We start from the raw sequence: 21,213 nt of genomic DNA, 5'->3' as shown, positions 1-21,213 counted from the left end.
TCTAGAATCCATTCTGAATGGGTAAAGGCTTTACCCCAGGGTTGTAGCATGGGGTGACATTCTATCCTCTTTTCCTACCCCTTCACTCTGCTGTTTGACTGCTCACAGAACTTAGATGAGTCTGCAGTCAACAATTCTATGCTAACCAGCCTAATCATTTGTCCTTCAACTGTTTCCTAAGTTCCTCCAGACCTTACCATCTGCTGTGTTTCTATCTCCTGGCATTCTCATCCAATGACTTATTTCTCCTATGTGGAAACTTGCCTTCTGCCCAACGACTAAGCCCTTATGTGAGCCTATTTCCCCAGATGAATCCTTTTTATTGATTTATTTTTGTCAGGACTAAGTGCTATAAATTCTTTTAATGAAGAATTCTATGTTGAACTAAATCCCAAAATTTCCAAACACACTTGGCCTTCATTTTGTGTTCTGGAACAAAACAGAACAAATATATTTTCTCTTCCTCTTGTTGTCCCTTAAGACTTGAAGCCAGATATCTCTTCTTCCTAATTCTTTTTTTGAATATCTTTACTAGTAGAAAATCCCTAGAAGTTGGATTTCTTTCTTTCTTTCTTTTTTTTTTTTTTGAGGGGGAGAGAAAGGACAAACAAACAAATTCAGAAGCAAGACATCAAATATAGGGAGTGGTCACATTGAAGGAATAAAGGTTTTCATAAAATAGTATTATAATTATAAAATAATGATACTGGTATTCTTGTGTGACTTGAAACTTGGTCCTAAAGGGAATTTCAAAGAAGACATTCCAAAAATATTTGAGCAATGTTGACATTGTTGGAACAAGATACTCCATGTGGAAGGTCAATATTCATTTAGATACAGGCATTCTTCTATGTCTGTTAAAAAAATTAGTCACATTAAAAAGTCCCCCCTCCCCTCCTACTCCTTTGACAGGGTCATGGAGCACAGGTGTGGAACATTACATACAATGTAAGATATTTTGATGTGTTAATCAGTTTTGCTGCATTTTTTTTTTCTTTTTAAAAAATGCTTTGTTGTAAGGGATGGCTCTCTGGAGGAGATAGGACATGGGGAAATAAGATTTATAAATAAGTATATATATTTATATAAACAATATACAAATAGATATATAGATATGCATATGAATAAATCAACATATAGATATGTATATATAAATACATTTTTAAAATCAATCAAATAATTTTATAGCCTTTATAATCTATGATATTTTATAGGTACAAATAATTTCTGTCTCCAGTGAAGTATTAATTTGAATTTCAAAAGAATAACAGTAATTTTTGATTTAAGGGTTTGTGGCAAACCAATGGCTATGACTTCTATTTAACTACATTAGATAGACAAGAGTTCTGAGATCTGTCAACCTGAATTTATAAGATTAAAAAAAATAATAGTAATTTCCAACCAAAACTTATTTCTCTGAAGGACAAAGAAGTGCTCTTTCTCTTCCTCTTTCTATTCAGAAATATAAAGATGAGTCACAAAAATAACTGGCAAACTACCACATAATTTTGAATGGATCCTATTTTTTATGTGAAATTCAAGAAAAGAGCCAGCAATAAAAGTCTGATCCAAAGATATTTCTAACAGACAAAGAATAATAAGAAAAACCAGAGATGCAAACATAAACTCAAACTTTAAATTGTCACTGAAACTGACTTGGTGAAATGGGACCTGTAATGCCTATGTTGCTCTGAGGATATACTTTAAAAAAACTGAATTCCTAAAAGGAATAGACATCAAAGAAGCAGAGTTGGTAAAAAGAGGGTGGAGGTGAGGTGGAGGGCAGAGAAGCACTATAGTTTAAGATGCTATACTCTTGCCAGGAAATCCTAGAACCTAAGGGAGGAAAAAGCACAACAGAGAATGTAAAAAAGATGAAGAGATGAACATTCAGAAATAATATCCTCAGGGTATGCTCCTGACCATCTGTATAGGAATAGTACTCAGAGGAAAAGCTCAGGAAATACAGCCTAAAGCAAGACATTAACAGTGGAAGTCTTTGATTACTTGGGATGTTAGTCAACAACCACTTATTAGACACCTACTATGTCCCAGCATTGTGCTGAGTGCTAGGGTTAAAAAGAGAGGCAAAAAGACAGTCCCTGCTTAAGAAGCTCACAATCTAGGGTGGGGGAGGGAAACAAATGCAAACAATTATGAACAGAGAAACTACAGGTAGGATAAACTGGAATTAATCAATAGAGGGGAGGCAACACAGCATTAGGGGGATGCAAAAAGGCTCCTTGCTAAAATTCAGATTTTAGCTGAGGTTTGAGAGAAACCATGGAAACCAGGAGGCAGAGATAAAGAGAGAAAACATTCCAGGCAAGGGGGTCAGCTGCTAGTGAAAATGCAAAGTAAGGAGATAGATTATCTGATGTGCCCTGTATCAGGAAAAGCTAGAGTCTCTGGACCACAGAGTACACACAGGAGAATAAATTATGAGAATTATTCCTGCTGGAGTAGGAGAATAGCAGAACAACCATTCAATTCTTAGCTTGTCTTCTTAATTTCATCCTCCCAAATGTAAAGAAATGAATGAAGGGAAATGGCCGAGCCAGATTATGACCCACAAGATAGATGGGGGCTGGGAATAGCATTGCATTGGGATATGATGTCCCTAAATGGGAAAACCCTCCCAAAAGATCCCTGTGGTTATCATCCTAATTCTAAACGCATCTTTCATGTTCCACTACTGATCATGATGAATCTCATGGTACAAGAATGGTGATGTCCTTTCTACATACATTTATTCATATTTGTCAAGGTTTTAATTCATAGGTTACCAGAGCTATAAGAAATTTGGAGATCACATGATTGTAAAATGATAGTTTTTGAGTGCAGGGCATTTGAGAGGCCAAATCAAGTAGTGGTATCAAACTCAAGTACGAAAAGATCCCTGTATATGCATATTGACTTAGAAAACCACATATTAATGTTACTTCTATTCAGTTATATTTTATTTTTTTAAATTGTCAGTTATATTGTAATGTGGTTTGGGCAGCATTCTGGAGTTTTACGGTCACAAGAGAAGGTAGCTTCCTCTAATCAGACTCCTCTAGTCTGGTCCACCTCCCTCAGTATATAGGAGAAGAAACAGAAATTCAGAGATGTTGCTTGCCTTGCCTCATGCCACAGGGAATGAATGGCACATGCAGAGTTTGGATCCAGGTTCCCTAACTTGCAAGATAGAGTTATTTCTGGCACTTTCCTGCCTTAGCTAGTCCCTTTTCCAAAGCTCACCATTGTCTGAAAAGACAAAGAAGAGACAAAGCACAGACAAAGCTCTGCCTTGTGTCTGCTGGGAGAGTGCTATCACTCTAAATGCCTGGATATTCCTCCAATGGGCTGCTCCAAAGGTCACTTCAACCTGGGGAGTATGTGAGCATCACTCCCCTAAAAGGGCATTTTCATTTCCAGACTTTCTGAGAGCCTATGTTTTTCAGAAGTTTTCTGACAGGGTTTTAAGACTCCACTTAGCCCAGATTCTATTCCAAAATGGAACTTAGTATCTTTTTTCCATCACCTTTCCTTTTTCTCAACTTCCCTATTATAATTTAGCACAGGCCCATCCTCCCAGTCACCCAGACTTGAGACCTTTTCATCCTCAATTCTTCATGCACTCTACATGTGATCTGATCTGTTGCTAAGACTTATCATTTTTATCTTAAGAATATTTCTTGAATATGCCCCCTTCTCTATTCTGACACTGCCATCCTCCAAACCAGGCTCTCAACACTTCATGGCTGGACTATTGAAACAATGGCTAGTGGGTATTCCTGCCCCCAAATTTCTCCCCATTTCAGGGCATCCTCTATTTCACTGCCAAAGTGATCAGGCTAAATTTGTCACAGGTCAGATCATTTCACTATCCTACAGGATTCCCTATTATCTCTAGTGTTTTTAAAAAATATTTCATATTTATATTTAATTTATATTCATTAATTAATATATCATTTTGCTATTTTTATATTAATCTTAAGGTAAACAATGATTACAACAGGGATGTGTAATTTATAAATATATTAATCCTATGTATTATGGAGATACATGCTCAAACATTTTTTTACTGATAGGAATGTACAATCAAAAAAGTGTGGATACCACTACTTGAGAATCACAAAATGGCCAAAACATTCAGAGTTTCATAGGATTAGAGAGTTGGAGGGGACCTTACATTTGTCTGATCCAGGTCCCTCATTTTATAGAGCAGGGAATTAAGACCAAGAAAGAAAACATTACCTAAGTTCATAGGAACTTGGCTGTAGACCTGACCTAATCCAGTGTAACTTCCACTTTTTATAGATGAGGAAACTGAAGTTTCCTCAAAAGTGAAGTGACTTCTTTAAGATCACACAATTAATGGATGTCAGATTTTGAACCCAGCTCCTTGGATTCCAGAATCATTATTGTTTCTATTCTACAGCTCTCTGAACAAAAGAATAAGGACACTTTTGTAGACTCTAGACTCTAACCATGCATTTATAGTAGAAGATATAAGGGGAGAAATAAAAAACAGGAATGACCCACATAGTAGCCATTGCTCTTGTGATCCCCAATCTTGATCCTGGCTGCTCTTTGGATCTCTAGGAATTCAACTTCTCATGCAGAGTGGCCATGGCATCTTATCTTAACCAGTCTAAAGTTATGTCCCGAGGACATTGAAAACCTTTGAGAAGCTAAAAAAATTAAATTGTTACTTATAATGTGTTTTCCAAATGGATCTTGGAATTAGAAAATGAGCATGTGTAATCTTGTAGGATGAGAATAGAAATATGTCATAAATTTAGCTGCAGATACATATGACCAAAAGAAAAACTGAATAATCCTTTCCCTAACAGATGGAGATTTCCCTGTGTGTCTGTCACTTGGATCTAAAAGGAGTCTGTCTTTGTCACCACTGCCACACGTGAGCATAGCAATGCCAATGAAGGAATATTCAGAGTAGGATACAGACCAGGAGGGTTAGCCCTCAGGGACATTGCATAGCTCCTAAGGGATCCTGGCAGATCTGTATCTCAGGAGAAATTACAGAAAGCAGAAATAACTCTATCAATATTTGGGATAGAGAGAAGATTCTTTTTTATGTCTGATATTTTCTCTCAAGTTTTATTTTTAATATTTTTATTAAAAGTAGAATCATTAAAATCAGGTTTAGCAAAAGCATAATTTTTATCTGTGGCTGTAGTTCAGATTGTTGGGGAGAGAAGGCTAGACTCGAATTCAAAGACCTGAATTCAAATCCAATTCTCCAACATTTATAAGGCATTTGAATTCAAGTAAATTATGTAATTGCAACTCATTTGCAGTTACAATGAGAGTTTGAGGCAAAATAGTGCTTTGATTTCCCTCAGTTTATTTTGTCACAACATTGTAAATAATTTAACATTCTTTATTATTATGTGTCTGTCTTATTACATGTTACCTTGTTTAAAATTTGTATAGATTATAACTTATTTATATCCACAAGATTGTTGTTCAATTATTTTAATTGTATCTGTCTCTTCCTGCCCCCATTTGAGGCATTCTTGGCAAATATTCTAGAATGATTTGCTGTTTCTTTCATCAACTGATTTGACAGATGAGGAAACTGTAGCAAATAGGATTAATGACTTGCCTAGGGTTACAAGGTAGTAAGTGTCTGAGATCAGATTTGAATTCATTAATGATGAAGAGATTGCAATTTTTAGAGCTAATGATGAAATAGATAAATGCTACTAGTTTTTGTCTAAACTCAGTCTGAGATTGAATAAGGGTAACAGTTTCACCTAGTAGGCTGCTTGCTGGACCACCACATGTTGTGCAGTAAGTGTGGTTAATCCTTAAACCCTGCCACTCAATAATAAAAGTGTAAATGAAAACAAAGATATTTTAAAAATTTTGCTATATAATTTTCTCACATTAATATCCTCGATAAAGGTCATCCCCACAACTGAATTAGAGACATTGACAATTAACTGAGACATTGAATTAGAATCTTCTGAAAAGGGACCTAGATAACTGGGTCACTTATGTCTCTAATTTCTCTCTTTTTATTGTTGTGAGGCAATCAGGGTTAAGTTACTTGTCCAGAATCATACAGCTAGTAAGTATCAAGTATCTGAGATGACATTTGAGTTCAGGTCCTCCTGATTCCTGGGCCAGTACTCTATTCATTGAACCACCTAGTTGTTCTTCTCTAATTTCTACACTCGGGAAAGGGAATACTGAAATTAGTCTGTCATACATCTACCTAGGAATCTGGAATAAGTGCCAGTGAAGATCGATCATAAGCTCGAATCCCACTTCTGACCAGCAGCTTTGACATTGTTCTTGGGTTCTTGGCTCTTGCCCTCTCTCTGACCAGCTGTCCAACAGACTCAAGCTGTCTGTCAATCACCAAGAGGATCATTTGTGATTGGAAAACAGTGAACATAATTGTGTCACTGGGTCCCTGCCCTTCATTTTAGAAAGGAAGAAACTGAAGAAGCCCAGAGACTTCAATGCCTCTTTGCAAGAGACTTTGCCTCCCATCTTCACTTTCTCATCTTGTGTAACTAACTTATTTATCTTTTCCCTTATATCCTCATATGGGGTCCAGTCAATATGTTGGGAGAGACTTCCTGTGTTTGTCCTGGGACAATATCAGAACAGGACTCAGGCTATTCATCTGTGATTCCTTGCTTCATTTGATCAAGTAAAAATGTATTTACTGTTTCCTGTGTTCATCTTCTTTCTGAAGAAGAGCAATGACATAACGGGTAATGTCTTGATTTTTGCATAAACTGAATTTAAGTGAGGCAAAGTTACACAAAATTGGTGGCTTCATTCTCTCTTCCAGAATCACTGAACTCTGGTATCAAGACAAAAATCAGGATGACTGGCAATGGCCTGGGATGCAGTGGATGACTCTGAGGTCTTTGATGTCTGACCGAGTTCTAAGGGATTCACAGTGTCTGTGTCAGCTGCTTTCATGGCTGTTGGAACAAATTGTTCTCATCCACCCATTCAGCTGGAGGAAGTCTTCGTGTGTTTGGGATAAACCCCCCTTAACTCATCCATAGGTTCAAGACCTTTTGGTTACCCTCAATCTGGTTTAGCCCATTTGCCAAGAGGGTTTTATTAAAGTGTGGCTGCTGTACCTGCTATAGTTTGGAGCCACAGGTAAGAGGTGGATGACAGGTAGATACCAAAGGTGGGTGAGCAACCCTGAAATGGGCTCAGCAGCTCTCATGCCAGAAGTGCTAGTCCCCCCTGAACATCCCCATGGGCAGAATGAAAGGCAGGATGGGATAGTTAATAGAGTTCTTGCTTAGGTTCAATTCCTGCCAATTATACACATTCCAGCCAACTCTTTGTGACTAAATCATAGAAAAGGCATCAATTTGCCTTGGCAGAGGGCATTTCCTTACCAGGGAGCTCTCAAAACCATGTGTCCAATCTCTGTTCTATCCAAATTCTGAGGCTTCATGTTCTCACTACACAGTTATACCAAATAAGGATTTCTCTTCATTTAGTGAGAACAGAAACTAAAAATCACTCTAAGCAAGCAGACTTAGATGGGATCCTGAGAGATTCTCCAGAATACTGGAGATTTTTTGGTCTCAGGACCCCTTTACATTCTCAAAAATTATTGAGGTCCTCATCCCCTGTTAAGAGCTTTTGTTTATATAGGTTATCTATCAATATTTGCCTGATCAGGAACTAAACATTTTTGAATTATGATAAAAATGGCTTTGATCTTATAGACTCGCTAAAAGATTCTCAGGGATTCATAGAATCCCAGGAGTCCAAAAACCACATTTTGAGAACTGATAAGTGAGTATAACCCCTTCCTCCAAAAAGATAGGGTGACTTATCTAAGGTCACAAACTAGTGGTTAAGCCATATTTGAGTCCCTGTCTTCTGGAATACCACATTACTTCTCAATTAGGTAAAAATTAGTTAGAAAATTCTGTTAGTTCTTATTTTTCTAGGATTCTATATAACTTCTGTACTACCTCTTCAGCTATTGCATCAAAGCAGAAACATCAGTTTCCTAACATGAAAATCATAGAGATCTGATTTCTAACTATTTGAAATGGAACTGCAGGGCCATTTCTAAATCTCCAGAAGCAGCTTGAAAATTAAACACCAGGAAAACAAAGTGACAAAAAAGCCTAACATCCCTAGCTCCTGGGACAGTCATTCTAAGCCAAGCTGGCCAGACACAGGTGGCAAGGCACTGAGCTCCATTTGTTTGCCAGAACTGTTGCTAACACAAGGCTGAGTTAGAAGGTGGTGCTGTCTATCAGCTACTGATGTTATAGAAACTGCCCTAAACAAACCTCCTCAGCAGAGACCAAATCTGGAGGTCCTAGCAGGATGATGAGACAAGGGCGCCTGGCCCTTAATATTACAGAGGCAATGGAATGCCCATAAATCAAAAAGGGAGGTATTCAAGGAAGAAAAAAAAGGGGGGGAGGTGGTCAGCTGTTCTTTTTGTGCCAAAGGGAAAAAATATGTAGAACTTGATATGAGGATTGTCCCTATGAAGGATGACAGACAACCTGTCACCTTCCTCTTGCCATTTTCTTTTAAAAATTTAGATAATTTTCATGAGGAAAAGTTTCATTCTTACCAGCTGACAGCTATTTTGAGCTAAATAAGAATAATAATAGCTTATATCTTTTATAGCTCTTGTAAAGAGCTTTTAAAAATCAGGCATACTTTGGAGATATTGTGGGTTCTATTCCAGACCACCACAATAAAGCAAATATCACAATAAAATGAATTGATTTTTTTTGGTTTCTCAATGCATATGAAAATTATGCTTACACAGGATTATAGTCTATATAATGTGCAACAGTGCTATGTCTAAAAAAATACATGTCTTAATTTAAAATATCTTGTTGTAAATGCTAACCATTTAAGCTTTCAGTGAGTCATAATCTTTTGCCTCAATGGCTACTGACTGATCAGGGTGGTGATTGCTGAAGATTAGGGTGGCTGTGGCAATTTCTTAAGAAAAGAAAGCAATGAAGTTTGTCAAATTAGCTTTCACTCGAATACTTAGAGGCTATTGTGGGGTTATTAATTGGCATAATTTCAACATGTTTGTGTCTCAGGGAAAAGGAAGGTCCAAGAAGAGGGAGAGAGACTGGAATGGCCAGCTGGTGGAGTAGTCGTAACACACAACATTTATTTAATTAAATTCAGTCTTATATGGGTAAGGTTTGTGGAGCCACCAAAAAAACTGCAAAAGTTCATCAAAAATCACTAATCACAGATCACCAAAACAGAATATTAATGAATAAGTAGAAATATAACTAGAATTATCAAAATGTGATGTAGAGGAACTAGGTAAGCACATGTTCTTGGAAAAAAGGCACGGAGAGATTTGTTGGATTCAAGAGTGGTTACAAACCTTCAGTTTGTCAAAAACACAATATCTGTGAAGTACAATAAAGTAAAGCACAATAAAACAAAATATAGCTGTGGACTATCACCGTTGACCCTCTTAGCAGTCTTCAGAGGCAGGTACTATCATGATCCCATTTTTTTGAGAAGTAAACTGAGGCTATGAGAGATGAAGTGGCCTTATATGACTAGTAAGAGTCTAAGGCAGGATTCAAACTAAAGTCTTCTTGACAACAAGTCTAGGACTCTATCCACTGCAACAAACTGACTCTTAGGGAAATGTGATTCTGCGGTATTGAAACTTTCTATTGGCTCAAAACACATTTATATTATGCAAACACATTGTCCCAATATAATAAAAGCAATAATCCTACCAAAATTAGTCTACTTATTTAATGCTATCTCAATAAAATCACCAAAAAAGTTATTTTATTGAGCCAGAAAAAAAAAATGATAGCAAAATTCATTTGAAGAAGAAAAGGTCAAGAATGTCAAAGGAAAAAAAATGTAAGGAAGGAGAGTTAACAGTACCAGATTTTAAATTTTATTTATAAGGAAGAAATCATGAAAACTATCTAGTACAGGCCAAGAAATAAAAAGGTGAATTAGTGAAACCTTTTCACTAGAGACATTTTTATGTGACTCTAGGTATATAAGTATATAAAATTGGTACATAAATCAAGCATTTACTGATTATAAATCATAATTTCATGACCCCACACTCAGTTACAAGACCCCTTGTGGGATCACAAACTGCAATTTAAGAAAGTAGAGAACAGAGGAGACATACAATAAACAGCAGTAAATGATTATAGTAATTTCATGTTTGACAAATGTAAAGATTTAAGCTTTGGGGATAAGAGTTCACAATTTGATGAAAAAAAATTATTGGGAAACTAGAAAGCAGTATGGAAGAAATTAGGTATAGACCAATATCTTATATCATCTACCATGATAAAGTCAAAATGGATTTATAGCCAAATATAAATGGAGATATCATAAGGAAATTGGAACTACAGATTTATGGATGGGAGAAAAATTTACGAATAAACAAGAAATAGAGAGCATTGAGAGGTATAAATTGGACAACTTTGATTCTATTAAATTAAAAAGGATTTGTACAAATAAAACCAGTGTACCCAAGATCAGAAGGAGAACAGAAAATTGGAGGGAAAGTTTAATAGGTAATTTTTAGATGAACTTCTCATATCCTAAATATATAGAGAACATTGTAAAATTTATAATATGAGTCAGTCCCCAATTAAGTATATATAGACATGTGAAAAAATGTTCTAAATTACTATAGAGAAATGTAAATTAAAACAATTTTTGGATATCATCTCACACTAATCAGATTGGCTAAAATGAGAGAAGGTGAAAATGACAAATGTTGAAGGGAATATTGATAAATTGGAATTGGTAGAACTGTGAATTGATCCAACCATTTTGGAGAATAAGAAACAATTACGCCCAAAGATTCATAAAATTTTGAATGCCCTTTGATTCAAAAACACCACTATAGGTTTGTTTCCTGAGGTGATTAGGAAAAAAGGAAAAGAACCTATATGTTTTAAAATATTTATAACAGCTCTTTTTGTGGTGGCAAAGAACTAGAAATTGAAGAAATGTGATCAATTGGGAAACGGCTGAACAAGTTGTGGTATTTAATTGTAGTCAAATACTACAGTGTTGTAAGAAATAATGAGCTTGTTGATTTAAAAAATATGGAAAGATTTGCATGAATGAATGAAGAGTGAAATGAATAGAATTGGGAGAACATTGTATCTGGTAACAGCAATATTATTCAGATTATCTGTGAATGATTAATTTATTCTGAGCATTACAAATACTCAAATCAACTACAAAAAACCTATGAAAGAAGATTCTACCCATCTCCAGAGAAAGAACTGATAAATAGAAATATAGTTTTACACACACACACACACACACACACACACACACACACACACACACACACACACACTGCACTATGGATGGTTTGCCTATAGGGTAGCAACCATCTGGCTATTTGGAAACACCTAGAGCATTGAGGATACTTCTCAATCATTCAATCTTCAATAGGTGTTAATGTAGGAATAATCTTTAGTCATGAAGAGCATTACTTATTTTCATTTTTGTTATTTTATGGTGCTTCCTTTATATAGGCAGCTTTTCTTTTTTTAATTTTAAATATCTATATTTCTTTTGTTAAAATGATTTTTTTACATATTCCTTAAGTACATCTGCAATACAAACATAGATTAGTAATTCTCAGAAACTACCTGTTGCTAGAGGTTTGTAAAAGGAAAAGCACAACCAAAAAAAAGAGGAAAGCAAGTTTAAATTGCACACAATAACAAGCATATCAAATACATTTAATAAAGTAGGAATTTCATTGTAATATCAAGGATTTAAAGCAGAAATACTACCATTACATATAATATACATATAATGTATTGCTACATGTAGTGAGATTATTTTTTAAGTTGAATCTGAAATCACATATTATATAAAGTTTAGCAACAAACAACCATGTAGACATGCTGCAACATCCATCAGTTTAAAAAAAATCAAAAAGGAAGCAGGCTCAGGCCATTTCTGTCACTGAGAGGCAATTTCATTTCATTCCTTGTCCCCAAACCAATCATCCTACCAATAAATTCTGCAGAACAGTGATGAAATGAGATGTATTAATTACTCTGAGTGACTGGTGAGGAGATAGCTCTCACTTGTCTCAATAGAGATGAAGAGATGGACAGATATCCAGAATCACTATGCCTAGCCTGAGATATGCTTCTTTGTTCATGAATTCCCAGCTTAGGACTGACAGTCATTGTTACCCTGTGAGTGTTCCTGAAGAGCTTGTAGTCACCCTTGGCTCTTCTATCTAACCCCACAGACAGAAGACATCCATTTCAGCAAGCCTCTCCTTGCTTTCTCTTGCCTTGTAGTAATAGATGGGAGAATGCATCTTATGAGGGAGGGCCTAATGTATGGTAAGATTTCTTTAAGCTGACTCAATTTTAGATCATTCTGAATAAGCCCTACTACTCACTAAGCTCAGTAGGATTCCCTCCTTTGGTTTAAGCTACAAAGACAGTTTCAAACCAGTTCTCAAGGTAATGGCCTACTCAACAAGCACATGCATGTAATCTTGGTGAGTCAAAAACACCAATTTGCAGCCTCAGGCTGAGAATTGCTAAAAGTGCTTAAAGCTACAAGTCTAGAAATGTAATTAATGTATGTAATGTAATATATAAATGTAATAATAAAAACAATGCTAGTCATTTCTTCTTCAGTGGAGTCAAACTTATATTTTAAATGAGATCTACTTGTTGGCTTTGGGAAGGTAGGTTTTTCTGTATCTCATAGTTTCCATGGGAAAAAAAAAGAACCAAACACAATACACACACAGCCTGTTCTCTGGAGAACAAAGTGATAAAACAGGAATTTCATACAAAATGTATATAGTGGGTAAGAAAATCAGCATGTGTTTGGCAGTAAATAGACGTGAAGTTTACACATGTCGACCAAAACCAACTAAAACCTCTTTTCAATACCAAAGACTGCTTAGTTTTCATGACATAGTGCCAAAAATACACCTTAATGAAATGCCTCCAAATATACATAACACAGACTGGATCCTGTCAGGCTGTACAAATGACCACCTGTCCCATCTCAGAAGCCCTGACTTCTCGCACGAAGAGACTCCAAATACCTCAACAATTCCTCAGTGTTTGCCCTGGATCAGGGTCCAGTGAAATCTCTATCTAGGCAGCTTTTCAAGATCAGGGACAGCAGTGTTGACAATGATCCCTATTAAGTCATAGGATCATTAGCACAGTCCTTTTACATAATAGGTGCTTTATAAGATAATTTTTCACCCATTCATGCATTCATTCATTCATGAGATTTTAGAGCTGGAAGGAACTCTTATAATCACCCACTGTAATTGCTCCTTTTGATAAATGAGAGAAAATAGATCTTAAGAAACCGTAACTTACCCAAGATCACATAGGAAATAAATGGCAAAGTTGGAATATGAACTGAGGTTCCCTAATGTTTAATTAAGCACTTCTCTAATGCACCTATGATTCCAATGCTTTCATTTTCTGCATTAAAAAAAAACTACTTAACCAAGGTAGGTCACAGAGTTGACCCATGGACACACATTCCCTTATTTCCTTGGGTACAATTGTCTTGGTGCCATTGTCAGGCCCTTTCTCACAGTCTTTCTTGTCATCCTCTTAGCTGAGGCAGGATTCATAGACCTTCCAGCAATAATACCGCATTCTACAGATCATTCTTTCTCTAAATAGGCAATTCCCAATTTACAGGAAAAATCATCTTCCTGACAGAAATTTTCTTCAAAGAGCAGGCCTAAGGACAGAGAAGGCCTTTTTATAGAAAATGCCTGAAAAAGGAGACTGAGAATCACAAACCTAAATTATCTCCTTGCTAGTCTGAGTCCCTTCCATCTCACACTCTATTTTGTTCATATCTTTCTGATGCCCATTTATTTAAATTAGGCAAATTTAAAAATTATCTTTCCTTCAGTTTCTTACTCCGTAAAGCAAAAAGTTAATATCTAAGGTTCTTTCCTGTTTTAAAAATTTATGTTTCTAATATGTACATAGTATATAAATTCACTCCATGACCCACTTATTTGAATGATCTGGAAGTGAATTTTTAACACATCTCAATAGATGCTTGATCTAGAAAGTATCTTAGAATTCTAAGTCATTTGGTCTAATCCATTCATTTTACAGATGGGAAATTGAAGCCTTTAGGGATTACGATGATAAACGTACTCCTAAAATAAGTATCTCTATTAGTACCTCCCCTTTGGACCCAAGAAGAAATAAATTGGGGATGACACCATTGGGTACATTCAGCAAACTGCACTTCCAGCAATATCCAGACTTCCCAACGTTGTCTTCCTCCTCTATCTTCTCAACTCCCTCTCATCAAAACCTCTTCCTATAAGATGTATGATGGTACTGGGACTGCCTCTCAGGTATTATGGTTATCTGTGCCCATCATAACCCTTTTATAGAATAGAATATAAATTTCATGAGGGCTGGGTCCAGGACCAATCTAAACTTGGTGTGATCTTAAGTGATCATCACAATGTTCTTTACCTAGCAGGTGCTTCTTAAAAAATGTCTATTGGATTGAACTGGAGGTTGAATTTGAAATCTAAGTGAAAGAATACTTTGATCCAGAGGGAAGAAAAGCAGATAGAATATTTTAGACCCTATCTTCACTATTGCAGTATTATAATGAATACATAGGAATTCTAGGATTGCATGGGGCAAGAAGAATGCATTAATGGTATTAAGACTAAGATATTCCACTAGATCAATTAGTTTCTATGTCAAATTACTTAATTGCTCTAAATATATGGTGATTAAAAAAAAGAGAGAAATGAAAATGATTTGGTCAGTTAAGGGTATGTTTACATAAGTGCCCTAAACTTGCTTTTAGGGGACTTTTTTTTTTTCTTTTTGCTACTGAACAGTGATTTTAACTAGATGGCTAACTAGAAGGCTAGGTTTTAAGTAGATGTAGACGTAAAAGCCCCATTTGCAAAGCAGGATGCAATGTAAGAACTAAGCCCAGGAAGTATATTAGAGGAGTTATTAAAGTGTCATATGCTTGTGTCCAATTCTCTTACCTCATTTGGAGGAACAGTGGCAAATGGTTTGATGATGGCAGCCAATGGTAGTTGAGATTGCTTGGCCATATCTGAAGTAGATGGGAAGCAGTATGTTGTACACCGGATATAACGAGGACTGGCATTCCCTGAAACATTCAAAAAAACTCATTAAAAAAACAGTGAAAAAAATACATCCTAAAATATACACATTAAAAATAATAGAATAGAACTAGCCATCCATGTGGGAAAAATCAACTGGATGAAGAGTGCATATTATTGTTGTTCGATTGTTTTCAGTCATGTCTGAGTCTTTATGACCCCATTTAGGTTTTCTTAGCAAAGATACTGAAATGGTTTGTCATTTCCTTCTCCAACTCAGTTTTTCAGATGAAGAAACTGAGGCAAACAGGGTTAAGTGATTTGCCTAGTCACATAGCTAGTAAGTATCTGAAGCTAGATTTGAACTCAGGAAGATAAATTTTCCTAGCTCCAGGCCTGGCACCTATCCCACTGCACCACCTAGTTAATCTAAGGGGTGAATCTTGTCATACATAATAACTACAACAATGCAAATAAAGTTATTGTGGAAAAGTAATGCTGATTGAATACAACAATATTGATATTCATTGCCATAGTTAATGAACACATCCTTATTTCTGTCAATAATAAACTTTTGTGGAGGATATATTTTGTAGGAAGGTTTATTTGAGTGTTGGCTGGGAAGTGTCTGATGTATCAAAGCAAAATACATAAATGATTTTTAAAGGCTGTATATTAAACAGAAGACAGCTAAGTGGCACAGTGGACAGAGAACTTGGCTTGGAACCAGGAAGATCCATCTCTAGGAGTGTGTGGGACCCTGAGTAAGTCACTTAGGACTATCTGCCCCAGATTCTTATCTGTACAATAAACTAGAGAAGGAAATGGTATAGAACAGTACAATGAGAAATCCAGGGACATGAGTACAAATTCTGATTCTGGTACTATCTACTTTGGAAAATTATTTAACCTACTTAGGTCTAATTTTTTTTCCAATCTGTAAATGAATAAGTTGAACTAAATAGTCTATTAGGACCCTTTCAGCTCCAAATCCATAATTCTATGAATTAGACACAGAACATGAGGAAAAGAGAGGACAGACCAACTTTGGAAATTCCATAGAACTTTTAATGATCCCAAGATGGTTCTGCCATCAACATATCATTTGAAGGTTCACATTATGCTCATGATGCTATTGAAAAACATCCTGGTCTCAGGAGAACTAGAGATCATTATTGATCACAAAATAGAAGATTTTGATTACATCAAACTAAAAAGTTTCTGTACAAATAATACTAATGCAAACAAGATTAGAAGGGAAGTAACAAATTGGGAAAATATTTTTAAAAACAAAGGTTCTGACAAAGGTCTCATTTCCAAAATATATAGAGAACTGACCATAATTTATAAGAAACCGAACCATTCTCCAATTGATAAATGGTCAAAGGATATGAACAGACAATTCTCAGAGGAAGAAATTGAAACTATATCCACTCACATGAAAGAGTGTTCCAAATCACTACTGATCAGAGAAATGCAAATTAAGACCACTCTGAGATACCACTACACACCTGTCAGATTGGCTAAGATGACAGGAACAAATAATGACAAATGTTGGAGGGGATGTGGGGAAATTGGGACACTAATACATTGCTGGTGGAGTTGTGAAAGAATCCAGCCATTCTGGAGAGCAATCTGGAATTATGCCCAAAAAGTTATCAAACTGTGCATACCCTTTGACCCAGCAGCGCTACTACTGGGATTATATCCCAAAGAAATACTAAAGAGCGGAAAGAAACATATATGTGCCAAAATGTTTGTGGCAGCTCTTTTTGTTGTAGCTAGAAACTGGAAGATGAATGGATGTCCATCAGTTGGAGAATGGTTGGGTAAATTGTGGTATATGAAGGTTATGGAATATTATTGCTCGGTAAGAAATGACCAGCAGGAGGAATATAGAGAGGCCTGGAGAGACTTAAATCAACTGATGCTGAGTGAAATGAGCAGAACCAGAAGATCACTGTACACTTCAACAACAATACTGTATGAGGATGTATTCTGATGGAAGTGGAAATCTTCAACATAAAGAAGATCCAACTCACTTCCAGTTGATCAATGATGGACAGAGGTAGCTACACCCAGAGAAGAAACACAGGGAGGGGAATGTAAATTGTTAGCACTAATATCTGTCTACCCAGGTTGCATGTACCTTCGGATTCTAATGTTTATTGTGCAACAAGAAAATGATATTCACACACATGTATTGTACCTAGACTATATTGTAACACATGTAAAATGTATGGTATTGCCTGTCGTCGGGGGGAGGGAATAGAGGGAGGGGGGGTAATTTGGAAAAATGAATACAAGGGATAATATTATAAAATATATATATATATAATAAAAAAAAAAAAAAAACATCCTGGTCTCAAGATTGCAGATCATAGAATGCTAGGTCTAGAAAGAACCCCTGAGGTCACCGAGAATAGCCCTCTATTTGACAGACAAGGAAACTGAGAACTAGAGAGGTGAAGTCATACAGCTAGTTAATGTCTAAGGAAGGATCTGAAAGTGGGACTTTGGTATTCCAAATCCAGTACTCCAAAAGACAAAAGAAAGATAAATGGTGATCTATTCCATCCCTTTGCATGTTTACATATTCAGACTTTGTTGATTTGGCAGCTAAGTGGCACAGTAGATAGAGTGCTGGACCTGTATTCAGAGAGACAAGTTTAAATCTTGCTTCTCTTACTTTCTTGTTGTGTGACCTTTGACTGGCCATTTATTCTCTGTCTGTCTCAGTCTCCTCATCTGCAAAATGGGTTTATAATAGCATCTACTTCCCAGGGTTATTTTGAAAATAATGTGAGATAATATTTATAAATCACTCTGTAAACCTTAGAATACTATATAGCATTTATATTATACATGGCATACAATACATACAATATCCCATTATATATTTAAATTATATGTATTTTAGATGCTTTATACTTATAAATGCTAGCTATTATTATTAATTGGTTTTACTGATTTTTCTTTTTCCACTTTTAGAAATATGCTTTATTATATAGGATTCCCCAGGAGAGGATAAGAAAAGGATACTGGTAGAAATTTTGATGATGTAACAAAAACAAGAGATAAAAATAAAATGTTATTTTTTCTAAAGAAAAAAAAAAATAATGGGTTTGAGGAGGATAAGGGAGGGATGTAACCAATATGAATTCAGTACAACAAATGGAAAAAAAAAGATAACTGGCCCAACTGAAAGAAACAGAGGAGATTAATATAAATCAAGAAAGTGATCATTGACTCTGCTGGGCATCTCCACATCCAAAGATCATAGACCCACTGAAGTATCAGAATGACTTTAAAGCACACATTTAGAAATGGCTTTTGTTTTCTATGTAAGAAAATGAGAAAGTATCAAATGGTACCTTAAAAATAACATTTTCCTACAAACTATCTAATCAGAGTTACCATATTGTGTCTAGTTTGGCTAATGGGGCCAAGCAGAAGAAAGCTAATCTTTTCTATGAGATAATCCATTCAATCTTTGACTATAGCTCTTCTGTGCTCTCTAAATCTTCTTGGACCCCTCACTATCTTGGGCACTGTCCTCTAGTTATATTCCAGTGTATCCATGTCCTTCATAAAATGTTCTATCTAGAACTATACATCCTCTGGATGTGGTCTGGATAGGGCAGAGTGAGTTAGGCTATCTCTACCCCCATTCTCTTCTATATTTGTGATACCCTAAATTCACATTTTCTTAATGTAGCCCAAGGTAGTAAGAATTTCAAATAACAAATCAGCAGTTAAAAGAAACGGTCTTAGAGACTTGTTTACCTTCTCACTTCACAGGCCAAAAAACAGAGGATCAGAACAATTCATTCAATTGCTTAAGGTGACGACACAGTGAATCTGGTAAAGTCTTCTGACTCCCAGTCCATTAACTGTTACATATAATATTGTTTTATATCTATTTATCTATAGCTATATATATTATATATTATACTAACATAATATTATAATATATTATACATGTACTATGTTAATAATTATATTCTAATAGTAATTGTTATGTATAAAATACAATTATTATACCATGTTTTTCATGACTAAGAAACTTATTTTAGAAATACACAAGTGAAAATATATCAAACAAAAAAGGAGAAATAACAAATTAAGGAAGTAAGATTTGGAAAGTTTTCCTAAATGACTATTTCTTTACATTTAATTTTAGCTTAACATTATTTGTCATAAGATAGAATTTGGCATTTTTTACCAAAAGATCTTTGTTCCTGGCATAGCTGAAGGAATGATGTTTTTGTTTCATTCATGAATTGGTTTGATAGTATGGATGATGGCTCCAAGTATTTGTTTTTAATAAGTTGCCCAACTTCAAGAAGTCCAATAATAATAGCAATGAAAAGAAATACCTTGATCTTGGATCATACAGTCTGTGGTTACTAGAGGAGGAACCTGGCCTCTTATGTTGGTAGCATAGACTTGAGCACTTCTGGTGGATCTGTCATTCTCAATCACCTGAATCTGACAAATGAGAAACCCACATGAAAAAGTAAGTATTTTCTTAATTCATTTTTTAAAAGATTCAGTAATTTATTATTTTTTTTATATCCAGAGAAAGGAGGATGGTCTGATGGCTAGAAGCCAGTAGTCACAAAGACAGAAAACCTGGTTGAATTCTCCTGCTATGTGCAATTTGTGTATCTCTAAACCTCTCAGTATCCAGCCAACACTATAATTTGCAAAAAAGGCATATTTTTTCTCAATAGTATTTTATTTTCCCAAATACACATAAAAATAATTTTAATATTAATTTTTGTGAAATTTTGTGTTCCAAATTTTTCTCCTTCCCTCCCTTGTATCTTCCTTCCCCAAGGCAGAAACAATCTGATATAGGTTAAACATGTACAATAAAGGCATATTTCTTCATATAGAATTTCCTACACTTATAAAACAAGGTTAAATCAGCTACAATCAAAGTCTCAAAGAAAAATGATACTTGAACCCAAGATCAAAAAAATTCATTAAAGAATTAAAGAGATAAAAGTGTAGAAGAAAAATTGGGGAAAGAAATGAGAATAATGCAAGGAAATTATGAAAACATGATTAACAGCTGGATAAAAGAGGCAAAAACATACTGAAGAGAACACCTTAAAGAACAAAATAGAGAAGAAAATTTGAAATATCTCATTGGAAAAACAGCTGATCTAGGAAATAAGACATATGCAAGATACAAAGAATTACTGGACTACCTGAAAGCCAACAAATTGCCTACTCATCATATTTCAAGTAATTTTTAAAAAGGGGTAAAACAGAAATTGGAAGAATCCACTGATCACCTCCTGAAAAAGATCCCCAAATGAAAACTCCTAGAAATATTATAGCCAAATTCCAGAGCTCCCAGATCAAAGAGAAAATATCACAAGAAACCAGAAAGAAATCATTCAAATATCATGGAGCCAGAGTCATGATCACACAAGATTTAGCAGCTTCTATGTTAGGAGCAGAGGACTTGGAATATATTTGGGAAGGCAAAGGAACTGAGATCACAACCAAGAATGACCTACACAGTAAAACTGAGTTTAATCCTTCTGGAGGAAAATGAATATTTAATGAAATGGCAGACTTTAAAGCATTCCTGATGAAAAGATTAGAGATAATTTGACATTAAATGTAAGACTCAAGAAAACTATAAATAGGTAAATGTGAAAGAATAATAATAATAAACTCAATAAAGTTAAATTGTTTATTTTCCTATATGAAAAGATGACACACGTAACTGGAAAGAACTTTATCCTTATTAGGATAATTAGAAAGAGTCTATATAGACAGAAGGCATGAATGTGAGTTGATTATACAGGGATGACCAGGAAAAAAATGAAGTGAGAAAGAGGAATACAGCAAGAAAAAGGGAAAAGGGAGGTAGAATGGGATAAATTTTCTCACATAAAAATGCAAGGAATAGCTCTTATAGTGGAGGAGGAAATGGGGGTAGGTGGACAATTCTTGAATTTCACTCTCATGATGAGTAGTTCAAAGAGGGAAGCTCAGCTGTGTACATAAATTCTCTTACCCAATAGAGAAATAGTAGGGGAAGGGGATAAGAGTTA

The 21,213-nt window shown here is 35.4% G+C and overlaps 1 protein-coding gene across 1 annotated transcript in view; it reads right to left on the bottom strand.

Annotated features, from left to right (window-relative positions):
- SEC24D (SEC24 homolog D, COPII coat complex component) overlaps positions 1-21,213 on the bottom strand; it is a 109,178-nt gene that overhangs the window by 56,225 nt on the left and 31,740 nt on the right. The window contains exons 7-8 of the mRNA XM_074273759.1: positions 19,516-19,627; positions 15,056-15,183 (exon numbers count right to left, since the gene is read on the bottom strand). Of these exons, the coding sequence (XP_074129860.1) occupies positions 15,056-15,183; positions 19,516-19,627 (240 nt within the window). The remainder of the gene's footprint in view (positions 1-15,055; positions 15,184-19,515; positions 19,628-21,213) is intronic.

The sequence above is a fragment of the Sminthopsis crassicaudata genome, chromosome 6 (assembly GCF_048593235.1).
Source record: "Sminthopsis crassicaudata isolate SCR6 chromosome 6, ASM4859323v1, whole genome shotgun sequence".
NCBI classification, from domain to species: domain Eukaryota; kingdom Metazoa; phylum Chordata; class Mammalia; order Dasyuromorphia; family Dasyuridae; genus Sminthopsis; species Sminthopsis crassicaudata.
Note: the sequence above shows the minus strand (reverse complement) of the source record. Positions and strands in the feature narration are given on the sequence as shown.